This window comes from Hypanus sabinus, chromosome 7, assembly GCF_030144855.1.
Source record: "Hypanus sabinus isolate sHypSab1 chromosome 7, sHypSab1.hap1, whole genome shotgun sequence".
NCBI classification, from domain to species: domain Eukaryota; kingdom Metazoa; phylum Chordata; class Chondrichthyes; order Myliobatiformes; family Dasyatidae; genus Hypanus; species Hypanus sabinus.
Window position 1 is genome coordinate 59,910,997 of NC_082712.1, and position 26,336 is coordinate 59,937,332.

A 26,336-nucleotide genomic window follows, 5' to 3' on the forward strand; every position below is an offset into this window, starting at 1 on the left:
CCCTACAACTATATTTTCTTCTGCTGCAGCAAAGTTGTGGAATTTTCTTCCCATTATGTTGGTTCATTTGCCAGTTAATGAAAACCTATGGCATCTGGTTGTAGGCTGTCTTTTTAATATATGCCACACAGTGTGCAATAAAAAGGCACAGTGGTGCACCTTAACGTCAATCTGAACTCCACCTCAAATCAATCCTTTAAAACTTCCCCACAGGCCAAACAAATGCACACTGCTGCATATTGCCCTTGAAAAGCCCAGCATGCAGATCTGTAGATCAACTATCACACCATAAGATATAGGAGCAGAATTAGGCCATTTGGCCCTTCGAGTGTGCTCCGCCATTTCATCATGGCTGATCCAATTTTCCTCTCAGCTCTGATCTCCTGACTTCTCCCTGTATCCCTCCGTGCCCTGACCAATCAAGAATCTATCAATCTCTGCCTTAAATATATATATAGACTTGGCCTTCACAGCTGTCTGTAGCAAAGAATTCCACAGATTCACCACCGCCTGGCTAAAAAAATTCCTCCTCATCTCCATTCTAGAAGGACACCCTTCTATTCTGAGGCTGTGTCTTCTGGCTTTAGACTCTCCTACCATAGGAAACATCCTCTCCATATATACTCTATCAAAACCTTTCACCATTCCATAGGTTTCAATGAGGTTTCATAGCCCTCACTATGAAAGGTGGACCAAAATCAGTGGATGAGAAGTACAAGGAGAATAATTGATTCAATAACATCATAAATTGTATTTCAGGACAGCACACTAGTGTAGATTGATGAGTTTGTTAACAGAAGATAATGACCTTGATTGAGAACAACATTTTCATTGCAAAGCCAGGCAGCTTTAATGAAACTAAAGCAAAATTCACTCTCAATCTCTTGCTCTAAACATATAAAGGCGGTTGTACTATGCTTTGGAAATTTTATCCCACGTCACTGTAATGGTACATATGTATAGATCAGGGGTTTCCAACCTGAGGTCCATAGACCTCCTATTTAATGGTATTGGTCCATGGCATAAAAAAGGTTGGGAATCCCTGGTTTAGAGAGAGAGCCACAGAGAGAACGAGAACAAAATTCATGGTGGAACTTAAATGCGAATACATTATTTTGCATACTTCAAAATACTGGGCATAAAAATTATCTTCACACATGTGCAGTGAACTCTGCTTCCGAATTATTGTTTCATTTCTGTAAACTACCTCCAGAAATGGACTGAAATAAGGGAAAACAGGTTGCTATCCACTAACTGTTGTAAACTGCACAGGAGTTGACAGCATTAGTCAGATCCTGTGAAGCAAATCATTGCCTTAAACACCCTTGGCTTCTTCCTAAAAAGACCTGCTTGGGTTTCTGCTTGAAGTACTCACTAGTGTTAATCTTCTGTAGGGAAATGTGCTTCTCCAGTTGCCTCCGTAACTTCACCTCAGCTCCGTATTTGCCTGTTGTGCCGTTGTCTGCCAGGATGAAATGTGAGTGCATGCTGTTCAACACTGTCAGCTTGCTCATGGGGTTGGACATGGTCTGGTAAGGGCGGACCACCTGCATGAAAACAAGTTAATTAACAACAACAGACTGCTTTTCTATAAGGCCCATATTGCAGTCACATTTCTGTAGCTTCTTAGTAGAAGTATCATCAAAAAATCTGTCCCCATGCCACAGAAGGTCATTACAGAGGTGTCCAAAGCTTGGTCAGACAGTTGGCTTTAACATAGGGTCTTAGTGCATAGTTTTAAGAAAGCAAAGAGGTGACAAGGTTTTCAAAAAGAATTTCGTAGGCTGGAGCCTCAACATTTGCAAGCATTTTGGAAGAGGTACGACATGAAGGAGCTCGGATATATTGAAGGCTAGGAGATCTGCGAGGAACTTATGGAGAAGAGTAGGGGTGGGGGGGTGGGGAGAGACCAAGGGCAATGTCAAGGATTTAATAACTGAAGTGTTGTTTCACCTGCAGTCAGTGTTGATCAATGAGCACTGAGTTGCCGGGTAAAGATGGACTTGGTACACATGGTAACAAGGGAAGTGAAGTTGTGGACAATATCAAGCTCTATGGTTCTACGGCATAAGGAAGCTAGCCAGCAGTGCATTGGGATGTTCAAGATGAGGGTTCCAGCAGCAAGCAAGCTGATGTAGAGGTAGAGATGGGTGATATTGTGAAAATGGAAACATTGTGTGTGGTACTGATACAAGGGTATCTCTGGATCAAAGCTGAGAAGTTGGCTTCGATATCAGACAGCTGGGAAGGTAGAAGTGGATAGGACAATCAACAATGAATGATTGCAAATCCACAATATCTCAATATAGCGCAGGATTGAAGGCACCTGTCTACAGGGAGGTCAAAACCAATCAACAAACTTCACGACCTTGGCCTCAGTACCTCCTTGTGCAACAGGAGTTATTGTAGATGGGATATATATTGTGACATATATGTAGTTTAATAATGTTTACTTTGAACTTCGAATAAGTATGGCAAATTTATATAAATCTGTTACTTTCCACCGATGGCTGCAAAACATCTTAATCTGTCCTTACACAGTCTGTTAGTTGATTCAAGAGGTGTAAGAGGGAAATAAATCTATAAAACTAGAAGTTCAAAAAAACAGCCTATTTCACATTGTTACTAGTTTTTCAAGACTTCTTGAAATTACAATAGGTCAAGCTCAATTTCTCAGTACAAAAGTCTCAAATTGATTTTTTGTCAATAAAAATAGAAAAAATAATTTATTTTTGTCAAATACAAATCCAGAGTAATGTTCTTCACTAGTTCATTTCATTAATGCATTCTATATCCGCTTTTAAATGTGATATAACACAATACTGTTCCAGATTAGATACTACCAATTTGTTTCCACAGGGGAGTTACTTGAGACCTGATTTTTTTTTTGGATTGGCCTTGCTTTCAAGTGTTGATGAGGGACATTGATATAGTATTCTATGTTAGGCATTTGCTCAATATAGTAATAGCAATACTAAAGAACATAAGATACCCACATCCTTTCCAATCAGATCCTCTTGATTCTCCACAATTCCCCATGGAGCGATGCCTATAATGCAGATCCTTCCTCTGGACTTTGAGGCATGGTCCTTGAGTGCGTCTCCTACATGCCGAATGACCCCTAAGAATGAGCCCATGGAAAACATGAGTGTAACACCATTTTGGATTACTGACGCATGGGAATCCTCAACTGGCTGTTCATATCCAGCAACAATCACAGCAAAGTGCATTTATATGGCGCCATCAAGCCCCTCAAAGGCATTTCACAGGAGGATCTCTGGTAAATTTGAGCATAGAGGCGGGCTAACAATGACACTTTAATGCCTTACTTTTATTTTAGATCTTCTTCTGGAATTCCAGAAATTTCACTGGTATCTTTTCCTGCAATTTCCAACAGAAATTTCTGCCCAGATTTCCTGAGATTTGTGCTGGCCTAATCACAGGAAAATCTTAGCACATTAATGGAGAAAACTGGCAGAGAAAGCGAGAGAGTGAATAAGTTATTGCTTGTATCAGGAAGTGAATGATAATGCTAGTAGTTTGATGTATTAGTATATTAAGGAAAGCTACATTTGGTAAAGAGAATTTCTAAACAAAAATCATAATTAAGTTCTAGCTGCAAAAAAATAAAATGATACCTCCAATGAACCTGCCGCTGGTGATGGGACAGTATAAGTAAGGAAGGTGGAACCTTGGAAACAGCTGAATGATTCAAGGAAGCTCCTGTGTAGGTTCTTTACATTCAAGTTGGGGGCAGCACGGCAGCAAATTGGTGAGCACAACACTTCACAGTACCAGCAACCCAGGTTCAATTCCCATTGCCTGTAAGGAATTTGAATGTTCTCCCTGTGAACCACGTGGGTTTCCTCCAGGCGCTCTGGTTTCATCCCACAGTCTGAATACATACCCGGCTCGTAGGTTAATTGGTTATTGTAGATAGTCCTGTAAGAAGGGTAGGATTAAACCAGGGCACTGTATCTCAATCAATAAAAATAAAGTTTCCTCAGGATAAAAAGGCAAATATTTGTACTTCCACTGTAGATGGACCCAAACCTTGTAGGATGTATAAATCTGGACTAACTCAATCACAAACCAGCCATTTCTGCTCAGCTTCTTTATTGTTTAAAGCTGATGTAGAATATGTGGATGGATGCATGGACAGAGAGATTTAGGTACATAAAGCAGGATAGAGAATTAGATGTAAAGAGGGATAGAGACACAGATACTGAAAAGGGACTAAGACGCAGATTAACAGAGGAGATGGATCAACTGTCCTGTGTGAATGGAAAAACATTAAGTACAGCTATCAAACAGGAAAGGGAAAAACTAAGGAACAGAAAGGAAAAAATAGCAAAATGAAGAGTAAATGAATAAGTGAAAAAAGACAAAACCTTATTAAAGTGTTGTATTTAAACATTAAGAATTTGCTTCAATCACAGAGTGAATAATAATGTCATAGTCAGCAGTCACTAATACTCTAAGCCAAGCTACGTTCATAATAGATCAAGGGAAATTTCCAAAGATCTTACTTCAGTGGTAGGAATAAAAACTTAGATTCCTCACCTGTGTTCACACCTCCAGTGAAGATCCAAGCCCCTGTTGTCATAGCTGCTTTAATTAAGCCCTTTCCAAAGACTTGCTTTAGTTTAGGTTGAAGCTCAAAGTTTTGGAGGCCACCGTGAATAGAGATCAGTAACTTTGGGAGATCCAGCTGCCATTCCTTTGTCATCAGGTGTAAGAGCAAGTCAGGCTTTGTGTCAAATGAAACACGCACATACTGTACCAGGATTGGGAAGAGAAGGAGAATAGGGTTACAAGATCACCATCTGCATGAAGTTTGAAATCTCAAGGACAGTTTCTGACCTGCTGTTATTAGAATATTGAATTGTCTCCTTGTGCTAAAGATGAACTCTTGATCTCTCAATCTACCTTGTCATGGCCTTTAAACATTGTTTATTTGCACTGCACTTTCTCTATAGCTGCTACATTATAGTCTGCATTCTATTTTCCTTTTACTACCACAATGCAGTTATATATGGCATGCCCTGCTGGTACAGCACATAAACAAATGTTTTTCACTTTTCCTCGGTACATGTGACTATAAACCAATCCTAATACTAAATGTTCGTAAAGGTACCAAGAATGGAATGGCGAGAATCTTTAAATTGATCTCCGGGTTAAATATATAGCTCTCTTCTGCTCTTCTGTTAATGGAATCAAGTTCTGAAAATGGAGTCAAATGTGCAGCCACTCCCAATCTATGCACAACCTGGGAAATGTTTCTTTTTATTGAACTCGTTGGTGCAGAGGCCAATATTAAGTAGAAGGTGTGGTGAGCTGCTACCTAGCACTCTGCTGCAGTCTGCTCTAAGTGCAGAAGGTAGCTTGCTAGTCAGCTCAGATGGGCTTGCGCCTGTGGGACTGACCAGAGAGTGTAAGGCTGACAGAGTTTAGGGAAGCAGTAACTTAGTGGCAACAATTTAATGGGTGTGTGGTTGCCATTAGTGACGTCAACAGAAACCAAAGCTAGATGTGCACAATTTAATGAAATTTAACATGTGAAATGACAGTTAGTATAATGCCATGAGAGAACTCTACATGCACAGAGGGAAGGGAGGGAGAGATGTTAAAGTTTATGTAATTTTATATTCATTCAGACAATGCTGGGAAGGTTGTGATTTATTACTTGTCCAAAGTTGCACTTGGACTTTGTGCCATTTCAGAGGACCGTTAAGTATTAATTCAGGAGCCGGCACAAAGGTGGCAAATTTCCTTCTCTATGAAGCATTAGTGAATCAGGTAGAAACAACAATAGAATTTTAATGCCATTAGTGGCATTTCCATTTTGGATATGACTTAGCTCCCCTTCTGGATTTCTTTAATTAATCCTTTAAGTTCTACAAAGCAACATGGTAGGATTTTAATTTGTGTCTCCTAACAATGAGTTCAGACCCCCAAAATGTGGAAACTAAAAGACTGTATGATTCATGAGGTAAAGCTGGAAACAGATCCATTCCACTTTTGACTTCTCGGTAATTTTTCCTTTTACCATTTAACCATGGTACAACTTAAGTAGTCAGATCTCGGTGGATTGCTCCGCGGGTGGAGCTCACTCCAAATCAGAGGGTGTGGCTTGGGCTGATATGGAAGGTCACATACTTGACTTATAACATGTTAGTGCAGCTTTGAGTGATAGATGTCTAAGGAGATGTTATCTTGTGTACTCAATTGCACACCTTCAGATGTGCTAAATTTGACCAAGGGCTAGACGATATTCCGTTAACAACCATATATTTCATGGACGCTTGCAGAATTTGGGCTGCTATGCTTATTGTTTTCTTTAATTGAATAATCAATGCAACTTCCAAAGACCAGTCTTCCTGAGGCACCATTCAGAACGTTGGATACAATGCATCGACAAAACATTTCTTGGTAAAACAAGCCACCGCCTCTCTAGCCAAGTGTGATGTTTAGGGTCACTTATGTATGAATTACCTTTGTCTATTGAAAAAGAGTAGCTAGTTACCTTTCACAACCCTAGGGTAACCTAAAGTGTTGGGGGTAGTCAGTCAGGTAATTTTGTAGTCACCATTGTGACACATGAAGTGTGGGAGGTAATTTGTGCACAGCAAGCTCCCACAAATTCTGATACAGTTTAAGGAGTTGAAACTTAGATTTAAGTGGCAGCTTGATCCACTTGTGTAACTCATGTGTCTGGCTGGGGGAACCTGCTACAAGGCAAGGGTACTTAACCTAGTTAGGGCAGTTTTGAGTTTTGCCAAATAGAACACAGAACAGTATAGTGCAGAAATAGGCTCTTCTGTTCACAATGTTGATTACATTATTAATCACATGCCCCGTAGCCTTCTGCCTACACACTATCCATCCTTCCATTTCCTGCACATTCATGTGCCTATCTAAGAGCTCCTTGAATGCTTCTAGCCTATTTGCCTCCCCCATCACCCCAGGCAGTGCAGTCCAGGAACTCACCACCTTCCATGTAAAAAAAAACTTAACCTGCACTTCTTTGAACTTACCCCATCTCACTTTAAATACATGCCCTCTGATATTAGACATTTCACCCCTGTGGAAAAGATACCGGCTGTCTCCTCTACCAATGCCTTTATCATACGGAATCGTACAAACCTTTATCAGATATCCCTTCAGTCTCCAACGCTCCACAGAAAGCAAACCAAGTTTGTCCAGCCTCTCCTTATGGCACCTGCCTGTAATCCTGACTGCTCCCTGGTAAGCCTCGTCTCCACCCTATCCAAGATTTAACATCCTTCTTATAAATGAATGACCAGAACTGAATGCAATACTCCAGATGCAGCCTAACCAGAGGTTTATGAAGTTGCAACATAACTTCCCAACTCTCAATCTCAGCGCCTTGACTAATAAAGGCAAGCATGCCATATGTCTTCTTTAACACTGCATGAACCTGTATGGCTATTTTCAGGAAAGTATGGACTTGGACCCTAAGATCCCTCTCCATATCAACATGTTAAAGGTCTTGCTGTTAAGAGTGGGCTTTGATCTTCTAAATCCGGCTGGACTAAACTCCATTTGCCCTTTATCTCCCATACCTGTAACTGATCTATATTCCACCGTATTCTTTGCCAATCTTCTACACCAGTTGTTCTCAACTTTTTTCTACTTGTAACCCACATGTGACTTGCATTTACCTCCATAGCTTACAGCCTCCATAGTCTCCGTTAGTTGCTAGAACTTTTTTGTCAACTGGACTAATTATTCTAATATATAGTCAATATTTATGTTTTAACAGATTGTAGGTATATGATGTTAGAGGTGAATATGAAAAATAAAGCTATTTCAAAGATCTGAATAGGATACTTTATTTATTATATATGTATATAATATTCTTTCAACTTGCAATGAAAGAACATTTTACACTGTTACTTTGGGTATTTAGTGAGATCCTTGTGACTGATGTAGACTAGTGAGTCTTTGACTGCAACTCAGATGAAGATATCCATTCAGTTTTTCACATCATCAAGATGGTTGCGAGTTTTTGTTAGCAGGTTTTGTTGAGTGTGTTAGCAGCACACTCAACTAGATAAGAGGTAGGAAGTCCAATTAACAATAACTTTGCTTTCTCCCAGAGCTGTGGGAACTTATTTTGAATATCACTCCTGATCCAGAAACTTTGCATTGTGCATTTGATCTTTGCATGAGCAGTTGTATCACTCTGCAGCTCAATAAGACATTCTTGCAACATGGAGCCAAAGCCATTCACATTCACCCCAAATGGATCCACCACCCAGTGTGGAATATGCATCTCCAGCAGATCTCTGAACTGAAATTCCATTACCAGTGTGCAGTTGTTTCAAATGATCAAGATGCACAATCAGATCATCATCTTGCAATTCGAATTCAAGTGTGACTAGTGAAGAAAATTGCATAAACTTGTGACGTCCAATATTGAGACTGGAAAGTTTGAGTTTTCCAAGAAAAGTGGTAATAGCCTCTTTGCAGAATATGAGATTGCAGGTTTTTTCCCTTGTAACTGTTCATTTTTTTAAATATATCTGACAGGAAAAAGATGTCAGAATTAGAAATAACAATTTGCTGTCCAAGCTGCTTAAAGAGTAAAAGAGAGACAAGAGTGGGTATCAGACCACTGAAAAATGAGTCTGGCAAAGTAGAAATGACAAAGAAATGGTGGAGGAACTTATTAAATATTTGTGTCATTCTTTACTGTGGAAAGAAAAGTCAGTGGACTTTGCTTATTTGGATTTTCATAAGGCTTTTGACCAAGTGCCACACATGAGGATGCTTAACAAAATACGAGTCCATGGTATACGGAAAAGCTGATAGAATAGATAGAAGGTTGGCCGACTAGCAGGAGAAAAATAGTGTAAATATCAAGGCTTTTTCTGGTTGGCTGCTGTTGACTAGTGGTGTGCTTTGGGGTTCAGAGCTGGGACTGCCTCTTTACACGTTATATGTCAATGATTTGTGACTAGGTCTGCTGACAGTAGGAAGGTAGGTGGAGTGGCAGGGAGGCTGCAGATGGACTTAGACATATTGGGGGAATGGACAAAGAAGTGACAGTTGGAACAAAAGTGTGGACTATTTTGTAAATGGGGAGAAAATTCACAAATTATAGGTGCAGGGGATTTCGAAGTCCTCATGCAGGTTTCCTGAAAGGTTAACTTGCAGCTCGAGTCGGTGGTGTAGGGTTTTCAATCTGTCAGAGATATTGTCAATATATTGTTTGATTAAGCATTCTTTCTTTGTTTACATAATTCACTATAGGTTATGTGTAAGAAGTACGTGAGTGGCACATGTCATTATGCCACCAAGTCACATGTGACTGCCTCACTAAAAATTAGACAAGTATCCAGCTCTTGTTTTTTTTCCTTTCAATTAGCTCCTGGAGTTGCAAAACATAACAGTGGTGAAGTTAAAATGAACCCAAGATACCCACAAACTAGTTGAAGGACAGCACATTCGGAAGGGGAGAGAGATGTTTGAGTTTTTAAAAAAAGACAGAAAATGGATGAAATTAACAAGCAATCTGTACAGCTAGGGGCTCATAAACAGTGATTACCATGTGATATTAATATTTTTAAAAAAGCAGAAATGGCTGGATACATTGGAAAAAGAGGTGCATTTGGTTGCAGATCAGATAATTAGATGATGTATACTGAAGGAATTGAACAGTAGTTTGAAGCAAATTATTTAGCCAATGAAAAATGAGTGCCAGTGTTGCTAAGTGCAGTGGATGGAAAAGCATACATTTTGCTTATAAGTTTAACTGCTCCAACCAAAACCATCCAAAATGAACTTTGCTGATATTGTGAGAGTAATGCAGGAACATTTAGAACCGGAATCATTGTTGATTGCAGGATGCCTTGGGTTTCATAAGCTGAATCAAAAGGAAAGAGAGTCCATTTCAGATAACTTGGCTGAATTGATGAAATTGTCCATGCGTTGCCAGTTCACTGATGGTTTTAGTGATGCTCTAAGATATTATTTAATTTATGGAAGTTCAGGCGGCACGGTAGCGTATGGTTAGCATAATGCTTTACAGTACAGACAGCCTGGGTTCAATTCCCGCCACTGTTTGTAAGGAGTTTGTATCTTCTCCCCGTGACCACCTGGGTCTCCTCTGGGTGCTCCATTTCTCTTCTTCCCACAGTCCAAAGATAGGTTGGTAAGTTGGTTGGTTGTTGTAAATTGTCCTGTGATTAGGCTAGGATTAAATCAGGGGGATTGCTGGGTGGCATGGCTTGAAGAGCCAGAGGGCTTATTCTGCACTGTATCTCAATTTTAAAAAATGTGAATGGCATACATCATTATGCCGCCAATCATATGTGAGCATCTCACTAAAAAAAGGGGAAAAAAAACATGTAGACAAGTATCCAGCTCCTGAAGAAGGGTCTCGGACCAAAATGTTGACTGTTTATTCATTTCTATAGATGCTGCCTGACCTGCTGAGCTTCTCCAACATTTAGTGCTGCTCTTGCTCCTGTGTTGTTCTTTCAGTTAGTTTCTGGAGTTACAGAACTTAACAGACGATAAAGAAGACAAATACAGCGTTAGCATTCATTTGGAGAGGACTAGAATACAAAAGCAAGGATGAAATGCTGAGGCTTTATAAAGGTATTGGTCAGACCTCAAGGGGTATTGTGAGCAGTTCTGGGTCCATTATCTAAGAAAGGATGTGTTAACGTGGGAGAAAATCCAGAAGAGGTTAACAAGAATGATACCAGGAATGTAAGGGTTATATACAAAGAGCAGTTGATGGCTCTGGGCCTGTTCTCACTGGAGTTTATAAGAATGGTGGTGGGGGGGAGGAGATGTTATTGAAACCTATTGAATATTGAAAGGTCTGAATAGAATGGATGTGGAGAGGTTGTTTCCTGTATTGTGGATATCTAGGAGTAGAGGGCATCGCCTCAGAATTGAGGGATGTCTACTCCCCCCCCCCCACCCCCAACACACAGGCTAAGCTGTTTTGCGGGAACATTTGCATCATTAACAATATTTTCACATTTATTTCATTTGGGGTTCCAATTAAATTACATATATTCAATGATTCGTATTATATATTTTATAAATATTTCATTACAACAATAAACTTACCATGGTCCATTAAGAAACTCCTGTGGCCGCTAGTTTCTTGCCTTTTACTTATGGCCCTTATGGCCCCCAAGGGGCCACATGGTCCAGGTTGAGAACTATTGTTCTACACTATCCAAAACATCAGTAATCTTCATATTTTCTGCAAATGTACTAACCCATCCATCGATATTTTCATCCAAGTAATTTATATACTACATAAATATGTATATTTTGTTATGAATGTGCCACAACGCTGAGGGGCCGAATGGTACAAAGTCGCCTCCTCCTTTTTGAGAATCTCAAGATCGCTATTAATTTGGGTCTGGGACCCAGGAAATGAGAGAGAGACATGCAGAATCCTCAAGGTTTGGATTGTGTCCTGGCGTCAGCGAAACAAAAACCCCCAATAATGGCTATCGTCTCATGGAGATGGATTTGTGTATTGAGTACTGTACTATTCATTGAAGCCCTCAGGGGACGACCAGAGTGGGCTGGTTGAGGGATTGCATCATCCCAACCTGATTGACATCTGAGACCCCATGAGTAAGGATAAAAGAAGGTCTGGGGAACAACCCCTTTAGACGCACCAGGAGAAACGCTGGAAATCCAGTGACAGCATTTTATAGCGAACGCCGGTGAGGGCTTGTGTGTGCGTCCTCCCTTGCCAGGGTGGTAGGCTCATCATGGAAGAACAGCTTTAGCTAAAGGAGAGGCCGTAATTGAACGGCCACACTAACGAGACTCCGAAGGATCGAAATCATAAAAAGGAAAGCCGGCAAGTTACTAAAAATCTCTCTCTCTCCAACCAAAGGCTGCAGCCTGCATGAACTGAGTGACTTTTATATTTCCATCGGACAATACATTATCCTCTAGGCAATGATAGAGCTTATTTCTTATTGATTATTATTATACCGGCATTTTTAGATTTAGTATTGATAATGTACATTATCTGTATGTTTGCATTGATATTATTTGTGTGCATTTGTACTAATAAATACTGTTAAGGGTGGTACCATCAGACTTCAACGGGCCTCTCTGTCTCTGCTGGTGGGTGACCCAGTTACGGGGTTCGTAACAAAGTGGGGATCTCGTCTTGGGATTTGATACCAAATTGGAGGGCCAGTGAATCGGGCTTTTAAGTCCAAACTTGGATCTGGTTGTGTGGGTAACAAGATGGGAAACCAGCAAAGATGGACGTGGATGAATTTATAGAAAACCCGACTCTGGAGGCGCTAGAGGCTGCACAAAGTCAGAATTGATAAATATTGCTAAGGGACTAAATCTCGCATAGGTGAGGTTGTCAATGAAAAAGCGGGAGGTGCGGAGGGCCATAACTCAGTATTATATTGTGAAGAATGTGTTTTCTGCTGAGGTATTGGAAAATATCCCTGAAAAGGTACCAGCTAGTGGGATGGCTCAGTTAGAGTTAGAGAAATTGAGGCTGGACGCGGAACAGAGGAAGAGGGAGCATGAGCTCCAGCTAAAGGAGTTAGAGGTGAAACGGGAGCAGGAAAGAGCCGAGAAGCACTGGGAGCATGAAATTCAGTTAAAACAGCTGGAAGCAGCTGAAAAAGAGAAGGAGAGAGCTGAAAAGGAGAGGGAAAGATCTGAGAACCAAAGGGAGAAGGAGAAACAGAGGCAACATGACTTGGATATGGAGAAGTTAAGGCAAGAGCGAAGAGCTCAAGAGTCAGACTGAGAGGAGCAGTTTAATGTTAGTTGGGAGTTTAGGTTAGTACCTCCGTTTGAGGAGACATATGTTGATAGTTATTTCTTACATTTTGAAAAGGTGGCAGTGAGTCAGAAGTGGCCCAAAGATCAGTGGGTGGCGTTGTTACAAAGTGTGTTAAAAGGCAAGGCACAACGGACATATGCGGCGTTGTCCATGGAGGAGGAGGAGTCTGAGAATTATGAGAAAGTAAAGGAGGCCATTCTTCGGACCTACGAATTGGTACCTGAAGCCTATAGACAAAAGTTCAGAAATTTAAAGAAAGGGTGGAATCAGACATATACCGAGTTTGCCTATGAGAAGGCTGTGCTCTTGGATCGTTGGTGTGCAGCAGAAATAGTGGAAGAAGATTTTTGGCATCTCAGGGAGTTAATTCTGATTGAGGAATTTAAAGGTTGTGTTTCGGATGATATCCGGATGTATTTGAATGAGAAGCCGAATAAGTCCATCTCTGAATTTGCTAGGTTCGCAGATGAATATGCCCTAACCCACAAGACAAAGTTCTCCTTGAATAAAAGTTACCAGAGAGATCGTGGGAACGGCAGAGAAAGCCCGCTGGCTGAGGCAGAGATCCTGCCAAGAGTTAGTGGTAAAATTGAGGAAGAAAGGCAAGACGGCAGGAAAGGTCCTGGCTTGACCTGTTTTAATTGTGGAAAGGTGGGTCATATTGCATCTAAGTGCCTTGCTCTGAGGAAGGAGACAGGAAAATGGAAAGCAGCAGTCCCTACAGGGTGTGTTGTGGTGATCAGTAAATTGACAAGAGAGCCCCAGGTAGACAGAGTACGAGAAGGGTCTGAGAAATGTATTTCAGAAGGAACCGTGTCTGTGAGAGAGGGAGACACACCAGTTCCAGTGCGGATCTGGAGAGACACGGGAGCTGAGCTGTCATTGATTAGCAGTAAGGTACTGTATTTTGGTCGCAAGACTGGAGAGGTGGCTTTGAGAGGCATAGGAAAAGGGACAGAGATGGTGCCCTTGCATAGGATCATTATAAATTGTGAGCTGGTATCTGGACCAGTTGAAATAGGGGTGCAATCAGAATTCCCGAGAACTGATGTAGACATCCTTCTGGGTAACGATTTAGCTGGTGGTGACGTTTGGTTGGCCATGGAGCTGACAATCCAGCCTGGAAGTGTTGAGGTCCCACCCCTAGATTCCAAGATCCATCCCGCATGCGCAACCACTCGCAGCATGTCGAGAAAGGCAGCTGAGAAAGAGACCAGTTTAAATCAGGCCAGTATCGATTTGGCTGAGACATTTTTACCAACCCTGTACCAAGAGGGTTTAGAGGGTGGTAAAACGGAGAATAGGAAAGTGAAAGAGAGTAAGGGAGAGGAGGTAGACCTGCCCTTAGCCAGAAGGAAATTTATAGAGGCACGAAGTAAAGTTGAGAAACAGATAAGGCTGTTAAAAGGTCCAGTGTTGGACATGGATGATCTGTCTGGTTTGGCAGAGCTGTTTGAAGAAGTTGAAAATTCTAAAGGTGTTCCCGATAATGAAATGTGGGCGGTCCTAGATGAAAAGGGTACCCTTGCCTTGAAGAAGTCTGCTGGGTTGGCAGATGAGGTTGTTTCAGCTCGCAGGGTTGCGTTTACTCCGGAAGGGAGTTGCCCAGAGAGTAACTGGGAGGATCAGGGGAGTTTAGAATTTGAAAAGGGTACGGGTATTGAAAGCCTGGAAGAGGCAGATGTCCCGTTTGAGTGTGTTCAAGATGTGGATGCACATGGTACTGAACCTAGTAATGGAGCTCAGAAAAAGTCTGAGGTATTTGATTCAGTTGTAAAGGAATGCAGTCCTTATGGGTCAGATGGACTTGGTTCAGTGAAGAAAGGGTTAACCTTGGTAATAGTGGGAAGTGAGAATTCCCAGTTGTTTGTGCTCGAAGGTGTGTTAAAAGTTAGTGATGAGATAAAAGGTGGTGAGGTGAATATTATTATTGAAGGAAAAGGGAAAAGTGTAGTTCCTAAATTGAATGAAGAAAATTTAAAGTCTGGATTGATGTCAGAAGCAGCAACCAGGCTACAGGGACAATGGCTTGGTAACACGGTGCCTTTGAATCAATTACAGGTTGATTTGGAATGTAAAGGTGCCCCACACGCTATTGTTATTCAAGAATGTGGTGTGAAAGAGGGATTGCTTGCAGCATTTAAGCTGAAAACTAATAGCAATAGCATGAAGGGTCCTGAAGAAAAAACTAACAACTTGCTTAAAATTAAAGAATTGTGTGGAAATTGGGAAAATGGTCTAAGTTTGGAAAGCATTGTTGATAAAATAACTCCTATGAAAGGAGCATGCAAAAGCTTATTCCACACTAGTATACAAGTTAACAACATGGGAGTTAACTGGAAAGGGGGCAAGGGTTGATGGGATTCCATTTTAAATAACAGGATCCGGTTTTAAGGGATTTCAACAAAGCATGTGAATAATAAAGACAACCCCCATGGAAGATTGACTGTTAAGTTTGAAAGTAAAATAAAGATTAGTATTTTGCATGAACTTTTGTAGTATACACGTAAGCTAAGATCATAACTCTTTAGTTTTTGGTTGTTGAAGAAAAGGAATAAAAATAGGTGGTTATTAAATTGGAGACTGATGCTACAAGAATTTATTAAAGAACAAGATGTTAAGATATTAAAGGAAGTGACAATGTAATCGTTAACTGTTTAGATGCTGAATTGAATGTATAACTGTATTACTCTGTAGTGAAAAAAAACCTCTTTTGTATTGTGTTAGATCCTAAAATCCTGTAAGACTCTGTATTAATTCATTTTTACTGATGGTAAAAATCTTTGAAGGAAGGGGGTGTTACGAATGTGCCACAACTCTGAGGGGCCGAATGGTACAAAGTCGCCCCCTTCGTTTTTGAGAATCGCAAGATCGCTATTAATTCGGGTCTGGGACCCAGGAAATGAGAGAGAGACACACAGAATCCTCAAGGTTTGGAATGTGTCCTGGCCTCAGTGAAACAAAAACCCCTGATAACGGCTATTGTCTCTTGGAGATGGAATTGTGTATTGAGTACTGTACTATTCATTGAAGCCCCTTAGGGGATGACCAGAGTGGGCTGGTTGAGGGATTGCATCATCCCAACCTGATTGACATCTGAGACCTCGTGAGTAAGGATAAAAGAGGGTCTGGGGAGCAACCCCTTTAGACGCACCAGGAGAAACGCTGGAAATCCAGTGACAGGGTGGCAGGCTCATCATGGAAGAACGACTTAGCTAAAGGAGAGGTCACAAGTGAACGGCCACACTAACGAGACTCCGACGGATCAAAATCATAAAAAAGAAAGCTGGCAAGTTTCTAAAAATCTCTCTCTCTCCAACAAAAGGCTGCAGCCTGCATGAACTGAGTGACTTTTATATTTCCATCGGACAATACATTATCCCCTAGGCAACGATAGAGCTTATTTCTTATTAATTATTATTGTACCCGCACTTCTAGATTTAGTATTGACGACGTATGTTACCTGTATGTTTGCATTGATATTATTTTTGTGTATTTGTACTAATAAATACTGTTAAGGGTGGTACCATCAGACTTCAACGGACCTCTCTGTCTTTGCTGGTGGGTGACCCAGTTACAGGGTTCATAAAAATTTAAATACATACACACACACACGCACACACACACACACACACACACACACATACATCAAGTCAGCAGTGTATGTCACTGTTGAAATAAGAGAAGCTGAAAACTGTATCATCAAAACAGTGAGTTGTTGGCCTCCCCTCTCACTGTGACAGGAGTGATACTTCTCTCATTAGTGAGGGAGAGAGCCTGGGAGATGTCAAAGTGTTGTGATGGACAGTAGTTTTTTGATGGACTCTAAATCATGGTCATGGCGGCTTTGCTACTACTTGCTTAGTGTGGGGTGGGGAGCTTAATGCTTTTGCTGCTGCTTTGGAGTTCTAATGTTTTCTGTCAGTCATTCTTTGGGGTTTTTCTTCTGTTTTGTGGATATCTGTGAAGGGTAAGAATTTCAGGTAGTATACTTTGTACATTCTCTGATATTATATTGAACCATTGAACCACATATATCACCAACCCCAGAGGTCCCTGTATGAATCCCTGTGGAATACTATCTTACTCTAGCCAGAGTAAGTCTCATAGACCACTACCCTCTGTCGTCTATGAGCAAGCCAATTCTGAATCCAGATAGCATATGCACCGTGGATCCCATGCATCTTAATCTACTGGATAAATGTCCCATGAGGGACCTTGTCAAACAATTCATGTATACAATATCTACCTTCATCATCATCTCAAAAAACTCAGTCAATCAAATGAACTTAACTGCAAAAAAATCATGCTGACTGTTCCTAATTAGACTGTTTTTCCCCCAAATGCTTATAAATCCTAGCCCTAAGAATCCTCTCCAGTAATTTCCCTTCCACTGATGTGTGACTCACTGGTTTATAGTTTCCAGGATTATCCCTATTTTCTTTCCTGGATAATGGAAGAACATTTGCTACTCACCAGTCCTCAGGGATCTTGCTTGTAGCCAGAGAGGACGTGAAAATATTGGTCCAGCAATCTCCTCTCTTGCATCTCTCAATAAGATAGGGTATATTCCGTCAAGCCCAGGGAACTTACTCTCCCTGTACTACCCAGTAGTACAGTGACCCAGTACTACCCCTTCTTTATTTCATAAACACTCTAACGAATTAGCACATTCCACCCTGATCTCTCTATCCTCTGTCTCCTTCTTGGTTAATACTGTAGTAAGGTACTCATTTAGGACCACACCCACATCCTCTGCCTCCAAGTGCATGTTCCCTCCTTTATTCTTGAGTAGTCCTGTCCATGCCCTAGTTATCCTCTTGAACTTGATGTATGTTAAGAATGCCTAGGGATTCTCCTGAACCAACTTACCAAGGACTTTTAATGGACCCTTCTGGTTTTCCTAATTCTCTTGAGTTCTTTTCTGGCTTGTTTATAATCCACAAGGGTTATGTTTGATTTTAGCATCCAAAACTTCAGATGTTTCCTTTTTCTTCTTGACTCAATTCACCAATTCTCTTGACATCCAACTTTTCCTTTCTATTCTATCTTGCCTTCTTACTGGAAGATATCTGTCCTGAACTCTTACTGGAAGATATCTGTCCTGAACTCTTACTGGAAGATATCTGTCCTGAACTCTTACTGGAAGATATCCGTCCTGAACTCTTACTGGAAGATATCTGTCCTGAACTCTTACTGGAAGATATCCATCCTAAACTCTTAATGGAAGATATCTGTCCTCAACTGTTAATGGAAGATATCTGTCCTGAACTCTTACTGGAAGATATCTGTCCTGAACTCTTACTGGAAGATATCTGTCCTGAACTCTTACTGGAAGATATCCGTCCTGAACTCTTACTGGAAGATATCTGCCTGAACTCTTACTGGAAGATATCCATCCTGAACTCTTACTGGAAGATATCTGTCCTCAACTGTTAATGGAAGATATCTGTCCTGAACTCTTACTGGAAGATATCTGTCCTGAACTCTTACTGGAAGATATCCGTCCTCAACTCTTAATGAAAGATATCCATCCTGAACTCTTACTGGAAGATATCCTTCCTCAACTCTTAATGGAAGATATCTGTCCTGAACTCTTACTGGAAGATATCCGTCCTGAACTCTTACTGGAAGATATCTGCCTGAACTCTTACTGGAAGATATCCATCCTGAACTCTTACTGGAAGATATCTGTCCTCAACTGGTAATGGAAGATATCTGTCCTGAACTCTTACTGGAAGATATCCGTCCTGAACTCTTACTGGAAGATATCCTTCCTCAACTCTTTATGGAAGATATCTGTCCTGAACTCTTACTGGAAGATATCCATCCTGAACTCTTACTGGAAGATATCTGTCCTCAACTGTTAATGGAAGATATCTGTCCTGAACTCTTACTGGAAGATATCCGTCCTCAACTCTTAATGAAAGATATCCATCCTGAACTCTTACTGGAAGATATCCTTCCTCAACTCTTAATGGAAGATATCTGTCCTGAACTCTTACTGGAAGATATCCGTCCTGAACTCTTACTGGAAGATATCTGTCCTCAACTGTTAATGGAAGATATCTGTCCTGAACTCTTACTGGAAGATATCTGTCCTGAACTCTTACTGGAAGATATCCGTCCTCAACTCTTAATGAAAGATATCCATCCTGAACTCTTACTGGAAGATATCCTTCCTCAACTCTTAATGGAAGATATCTGTCCTGAACTCTTACTGGAAGATATCTGTCCTGAACTCTTACTGGAAGATATCCGTCCTCAACTCTTAATGAAAGATATCCATCCTGAACTCTTACTGGAAGATATCCTTCCTCAACTCTTAATGGAAGATATCTGTCCTGAACTCTTACTGGAAGATATCCGTCCTGAACTCTTACTGGAAGATATCTGCCTGAACTCTTACTGGAAGATATCCATCCTGAACTCTTACTGGAAGATATCTGTCCTCAACTGGTAATGGAAGATATCTGTCCTGAACTCTTACTGGAAGATATCCGTCCTGAACTCTTACTGGAAGATATCCGTCCTCAACTCTTAATGAAAGATATCCATCCTGAACTCTTACTGGAAGATATCCTTCCTCAACTCTTAATGGAAGATATCTGTCCTGAACTCTTACTGGAAGATATCCGTCCTGAACTCTTACTGGAAGATATCTGCCTGAACTCTTACTGGAAGATATCCATCCTGAACTCTTACTGGAAGATATCTGTCCTCAACTGGTAATGGAAGATATCTGTCCTGAACTCTTACTGGAAGATATCCGTCCTGAACTCTTACTGGAAGATATCCTTCCTCAACTCTTTATGGAAGATATCTGTCCTGAACTCTTACTGGAAGATATCCATCCTGAACTCTTACTGGAAGATATCTGTCCTCAACTGTTAATGGAAGATATCTGTCCTGAACTCTTACTGGAAGATATCCGTCCTCAACTCTTAATGAAAGATATCCATCCTGAACTCTTACTGGAAGATATCCTTCCTCAACTCTTAATGGAAGATATCTGTCCTGAACTCTTACTGGAAGATATCCGTCCTGAACTCTTACTGGAAGATATCTGTCCTCAACTGTTAATGGAAGATATCTGTCCTGAACTCTTACTGGAAGATATCTGTCCTGAACTCTTACTGGAAGATATCCGTCCTCAACTCTTAATGAAAGATATCCATCCTGAACTCTTACTGGAAGATATCCTTCCTCAACTCTTAATGGAAGATATCTGTCCTGAACTCTTACTGGAAGATATCTGTCCTGAACTCTTACTGGAAGATATCCGTCCTCAACTCTTAATGAAAGATATCCATCCTGAACTCTTACTGGAAGATATCCTTCCTCAACTCTTAATGGAAGATATCTGTCCTGAACTCTTACTGGAAGATATCCGTCCTGAACTCTTACTGGAAGATATCTGCCTGAACTCTTACTGGAAGATATCCATCCTGAACTCTTACTGGAAGATATCTGTCCTCAACTGGTAATGGAAGATATCTGTCCTGAACTCTTACTGGAAGATATCCGTCCTGAACTCTTACTGGAAGATATCCTTCCTCAACTCTTTATGGAAGATATCTGTCCTGAACTCTTACTGGAAGATATCCATCCTGAACTCTTACTGGAAGATATCTGTCCTCAACTGTTAATGGAAGATATCTGTCCTGAACTCTTACTGGAAGACATCTGTCCTGAACTCTTACTGGAAGATATCCGTCCTCAACTCTTAATGGAAGATATCCGTCCTGAACTCTTACTGGAAGATATCCTTCCTCAACTCTTTATGGAAGATATCTGTCCTCAACTCTTAATGGAAGATATCTGTCCTGAACTCTTACTGGAAGATATCCGTCCTGAACTCTTACTGGAAGATATCTGCCTGAACTCTTACTGGAAGATATCCATCCTGAACTCTTACTGGAAGATATCTGTCCTCAACTGTTAATGGAAGATATCTGTCCTGAACTCTTACTGGAAGATATCTGTCCTGAACTCTTACTGGAAGATATCCGTCCTGAACTCTTACTGGAAGATATCCTTCCTCAACTCTTTATGGAAGATATCTGTCCTGAACTCTTACTGGAAGATATCCGTCCTGAACTCTTAATGGAAGATATCTGTCCTGAACTCTTACTGGAAGATATCTGTCCTGAACTCTTACTGGAAGATATCTGTCCTCAACTCTTAATGGAAGATATCTGTCCTGAACTCTTACTGGAAGATATATGTCCTCAACTCTTACTGGAAGATATCTGTCCTGAACTCTTACTGGAAGATATCTGTCCTGAACTCTTACTGGAAGATATCTGCCATGAACTCTTACTGGAAGATATCTGTCCTGAACTCTTAATGGAAGATATCCATCCTGAACTCTTACTGGAAGATATCTGTCCTGAACTCTTACTGGAAGATATCTCTCCTGAACTCTTACTGGGATATATATATCCTCAACTCTTAATGGAAGATATCTGTCCTGAACTCTTACTGGAAGATATCTGTCCTGAACTCTTACTGGAATATATATATCCTCAACTCTTAATGGAAGATATCTGTCCTGAACTCTTACTGGAAGATATCTGTCCTGAACTCTTACTGGAAGATATCCGTCCTGAACTCTTAATGGAAGATATCTGTCCTCAACTCTTAATGGAAGATATCTGTCCTGAACTCTTACTGGAAGATATCTGTCCTGAACTCTTACTGGAAGATATCCGTCCTGAACTCTTAATGGAAGATATCCGTCCTGAACTCTTACTGGAAGATATCCGTCCTGAACTCTTACTGGAAGATATCTGTCCTGAACTCTTACTGGAAGTTATCTGCCGTGAACTCTTACTGGAAGATATCTGTCCTGAACTCTTAATGGAAGATATCTGTCCTCAACTCTGCAGTTGGTCTTTAAGCACTCTCCACATGTCAGATGTAAACTTGCCCTATTAGGTTTTCCAAATCAACTCTCCCTAGTTCCTGCTAACACTCCCAAAATTTGCCCTGCTCTAACTTAATACTTGAATGTGAGGGAAAAGGAAGGACACTGGGTAGGCTGATGGGATGAGATTAGTTGGCCATTTGATTTCTAATTTATTTGGTTCAGCACAATGTGGGCCGAAGGGCTTGTTCTTGTGCTGTACTGTTCTATGGTCTATGGTCTATGCTCTCCTTCTGTAGCTATATTAATCTCCAAGAGGACCATGGCTTTGTTGTGGTTTGGAGGGTTGTGTGCCTCAATGACCCAGAGAGTTAAGCTGGCTGGAGTCAGGGCTTTATGCTTTAGCTCCTGGTAGGATCACCCATGCCAGCAGGTCAAAGGGAAGAGGCCAGACTATGAATGGCCCATCGGTCCTCTGGGTTTGAGTGTTCAGCTCAGGGCTAACAACCATGGCTGGACAAACAATACTGTTATGGAAAGAGCAATGAAGAAACCTTCTAAAGCTGTATGCAATGGTATTCCTGAGTTTCCACACAGGACTTGCAAGACTGACTGTAAACTGGGAGGAAGCTACTGACACAACGAAGGAAGCCGTGAACAGCACCAGAGATGGAGGACCTTCATTGGTGCCCTAAATGCCAGTGGTGTAACAGGCAAAAGAAGAATAGCTATATTAAGTATTTCTGATTGAGGAAAAAATATTATCAAGGACACCAGAAACGAAAGTGCAACTGAATGAGCCAAGTTGAATGCATTTAAGTCAAACAGCAGTGATAAAGACTGTTCACATTTTACATATCCTACTTCCAAAGCCCTTCGTCCTCAACGTTTGGAAATCAAGCTGCTTACCATAGCTTTGTTGGAATGTCCTCCTCCCTGAAATTCGATTGTGCCAAAGGCATCTGTTGGGCTGAGCTGGGTATGCTTGCTGACTGACCACTTCTCCAGATCGTTCTTCGTACTTCGGCATTCGCCACTATCGTTCTGGCTGATGGAGATCGCAGGGGGTAATCCGACATGTTGGCCCATTAGTCGTCCACAACAGCACCTACCCCAACCAGGAAGAAAGAAAGGCCTTTTAAAATTCCCTTCAATGAAGAGCAAAACAAGACTAGTTTGGACATAGTCCAGAGCAATGGCCATAATAAAGGAAGCAACTTAAAGGAGGAAGGAACCCAGGAAAAGTGACCTAGGTGGAGAAAGGGGGAGATGATTAGGGTACAGAAATTTGAGAAAGCTTTAATAAACTTTAAGGACATTTGATTTTACTTGGTGTGGCAGACAGTACAAAAATAAACAAGTTATTCCAACATACTGTATATAGTTAGCTCTCTGCTCAGTCCTAGCTCCCATGTTTTAAGCAGGCTCTTAAGGCTTCAGAGAAAGTGCAGAGATTTACCAGAGGGACTCCAGTAATGATTAACTTCAGCATTTGGAAGGATGAGGAAACCATGGCTGGTCTCTGCAATGTACTGTTGGTTAGGGAGTTCAAAGTCATGAAGAACTTTGACAGTTCTCAAAGGCAGGACGACCTTGTGTATTAAAGTACACAGACTTAAGATCATCGTAAAAAGAATGAGAAAAGGGATGAGGGGACTGAGTATTTTTAAAATGGAATGGCCTTTCAGGGTTCGGGCAATAGATTAAAAATGAACTTTCTTATGGGAACAAGATAAAGAGTTGAACGGAAATGTACACAAAGCAATGGGGAAAGAGCAGAGGGAGTCTGACTAACTGGAGAGCTCCTTCAAAATGCCATCACAGGCATGGTGGGCTGATAGAAGGTTTACTCATAGTAGTGGAGCCATACTGTACAGAAAAAGGCCATTCAGCTCATGGAGTTTATGCTGTTCACTAACCACCCATTTACAGTAAAGCATTCCCATCAATTCTCTCCAGGTTTTCCCACTCACCTACAAACTGGGGCAATTTACACTAACAAATTAATCTACCAGTCGGCATGTCTTTGGGGTGTGGGAGAAAACCAGAGCTCCTCAAAGGGGTATATGAAATCACAAAGTAGGATGTGAGTACACAGTCTTTTTCCCAGGGTTGAGGAATCAAGAACTAGAGGGTATAAGTTTAAGGTGAGAGAAGGATAATGTAATAGGAATTTGAGGGGCAACATTTTCACATGGGGTGGTACATCTATAGAGTGAACTGCCAGAGGGATAACTGAGGCAGGTACAATAACAACATATGGAAGGCACTCAGACAAGTAGAAGAAAAGGAAAGGCTCAGAGGTATATAGGCAAAATGTGGGCAAATGGCAGTAGCTTAGATGGGTGCCTTGGTCAGCATGGATGAGTGGGGCCAAATGGCCTCTTTCCATGCTGTATAAACTTGACTCAATGTTTCAGAAATTCACATGATGACAGGAAGAATGTCAGATTTGAACCCGGGTTTCCGGAGCTGTGAAATGGTGACTCAACTACTGTGTTGTCAGAGATTCCCAAAGAGTATTGAGGGATTGGTAGAGAGGGGAGGAATGCATCAGAACATCTGGCCAGTTTGAAAGCATCAAGAGTTGTTGATAACCTCTGGCCCAGGGGTTAGGGAGTAGGGCAATGAATGGGGCTGAGTGATATGGCTCGACCCAGGGGCAGAAGGAAAAGTTTAGCCCTCAATATCAACAAGCAGATCATCAGAGGCTTGCCTTCACCTAATGCTGAAGCCTATTTAGTGACAATAGGGACATAAGCCAAGATCAGCATGCAGAATAACAACCTTGCAGCCTTAATGTGGTAACATATCTCCCATCATTCACCAAAATTTGACATCATCCCTGAAAAGAGAAATTAGGCCAAGAGTAGACTTTAAGGGCCAGCTTAAAAGGCAAGAGAAGATCAGAAATGGGTATCTGAAACTCAGGGCCTGGACAGTAAGCATAGGATATTGGAAGTCAGACATTTGGAGAAGGTTGGAATTGAAGGACTGCAGATACCTTGGTGGATGGTTGAGTTGGAGGTTTTACAGAAGTATGAAGAGGACAAGCCACGGAGGGGTGTGAAAATAGGGATTACACAATTCTTAATACAAAAGAGCAATTAAAATCTGAAATTTATACTGCCTCTGCATGGGACGTGTCCATTAATAACTGGAGAGGTTGCCAAAGTGAAATATTTTAACACTTACAGAAAAATTAGAGCCACTCTATCAGATGGCACAGCAGTATGCCACATGGTGCTACTGCCTCACTGGTGAAGCGACCCAGGTTCAACCCTGACCTCTAGTGTTGCTTGTGCAGTTTGTACTTTCTTTCCATGACTACGGGACTATTTCTCCTTTCTTCTTATGCTCTAATTTCTTCCCACATCACCATTGTCACTGGGGTTACTTATAAACCAACCCCAATGGAGATAGGTGTGGGAGAATCAAGGGAACTAGTGAGAAATAAAGAGGAAATGGAATTGTTCTGGGAGCCAGCGCGTCCTCCTCTTATGTTGTAAACAAGTCTAAAATATCTTTGCTATTGCTTCCTTTAGTCAGCATCAAACTACTGCTATTACCTATGGTGGTCTTTCGTGCTTGGTATAATGTGGACGCATTCTCGCTTGCAAAAAGCTCTCTCTATCCATGATTTCTGGGCCTGTAAAAGAGAAAAAAAAAGCAATATTTTAATCCATTTGCTTGCTCAAGAAAAACTGAGGTACTGTTACCTTCTAGATATTACTGGATCTGTAACTAAGAGCCTGCACTGAAGATCTGGAAATGTATTCAATTTCCACCACTACAGCTTGGAGATGTAACTTCAGCTAATTAAATAAATCAGAAGTAAACGACCATACTCAGTAATTGTGACCATGAAACTATCTGATTGTTGTAAAATCGTTTTTCCTCCTCCTCTAGTTTCGCATACACACGACTCTAGTTCCACAATAAAGTGGTAGATTTTTCACTCCACTGACATGTCATGGCAAGCCACTCAGATCAGGAATGGTCAGGATTGGGGAGGAAATATCCACAACTCCTGAATGAGTATAAAAAAGAAATTAGTAATGAAAGAGTAAAATTTGTGTGTTTTATTAAATCCAACAGAACCAAATTGGAAAGGCCAAGAGGAGAAATACCATTGTTGAAGAAAAATGCTTGTTGTGTGGAAATTTGCCTTTGTTCACCAGTGCAAAAGGCACTGAATAGTTGAACCAGTAGGATGCGTTCTGCCTCTGAAATTAATTTCAATTCACAGATAGAGTACAATGTACTGAAGTTAAAATAATCACATGTTTGGCATTGCTCATTTCTAGGATTTTTCTCAGGATCTTTTGGAATACTAAACAGCCTCACTAGTAGTTAAGTCGAAGAACTGAGCTATTATCACAGGATGCCTGACTGATAAATCTGCCACCTCCATGGATAGTTATTGGTCTATTATACTGAATTCACTCCTAAAGCACTTTATAGGAAAATCAACAACAGCATCTGCTGAAAATCTAAAATACAACTGTAAATGCTGGAAAAAGGCAGTTCAGAGAGCAGGTTTCAAATCTCAGCCTTGCCAACAAGGCCTACATCCTTTAAATCAATAAAAAAAAACTTCAACTTATGGATGATAAACTTATTCACTGTTAAAGTTGGTGT

At 41.0% G+C, this 26,336-nt stretch overlaps 1 protein-coding gene across 1 annotated transcript in view; it reads right to left on the reverse strand.

Moving 5' to 3' along the window:
- Positions 1-26,336, reverse strand: part of trpm3 (transient receptor potential cation channel, subfamily M, member 3) — a 314,757-nt gene that overhangs the window by 153,249 nt on the left and 135,172 nt on the right. The window contains exons 2-6 of the mRNA XM_059974756.1: positions 25,265-25,344; positions 22,605-22,803; positions 4,564-4,777; positions 2,997-3,121; positions 1,376-1,547 (exon numbers count right to left, since the gene is read on the reverse strand). Of these exons, the coding sequence (XP_059830739.1) occupies positions 1,376-1,547; positions 2,997-3,121; positions 4,564-4,777; positions 22,605-22,784 (691 nt within the window). The 5' untranslated portion in view covers positions 22,785-22,803; positions 25,265-25,344. The remainder of the gene's footprint in view (positions 1-1,375; positions 1,548-2,996; positions 3,122-4,563; positions 4,778-22,604; positions 22,804-25,264; positions 25,345-26,336) is intronic.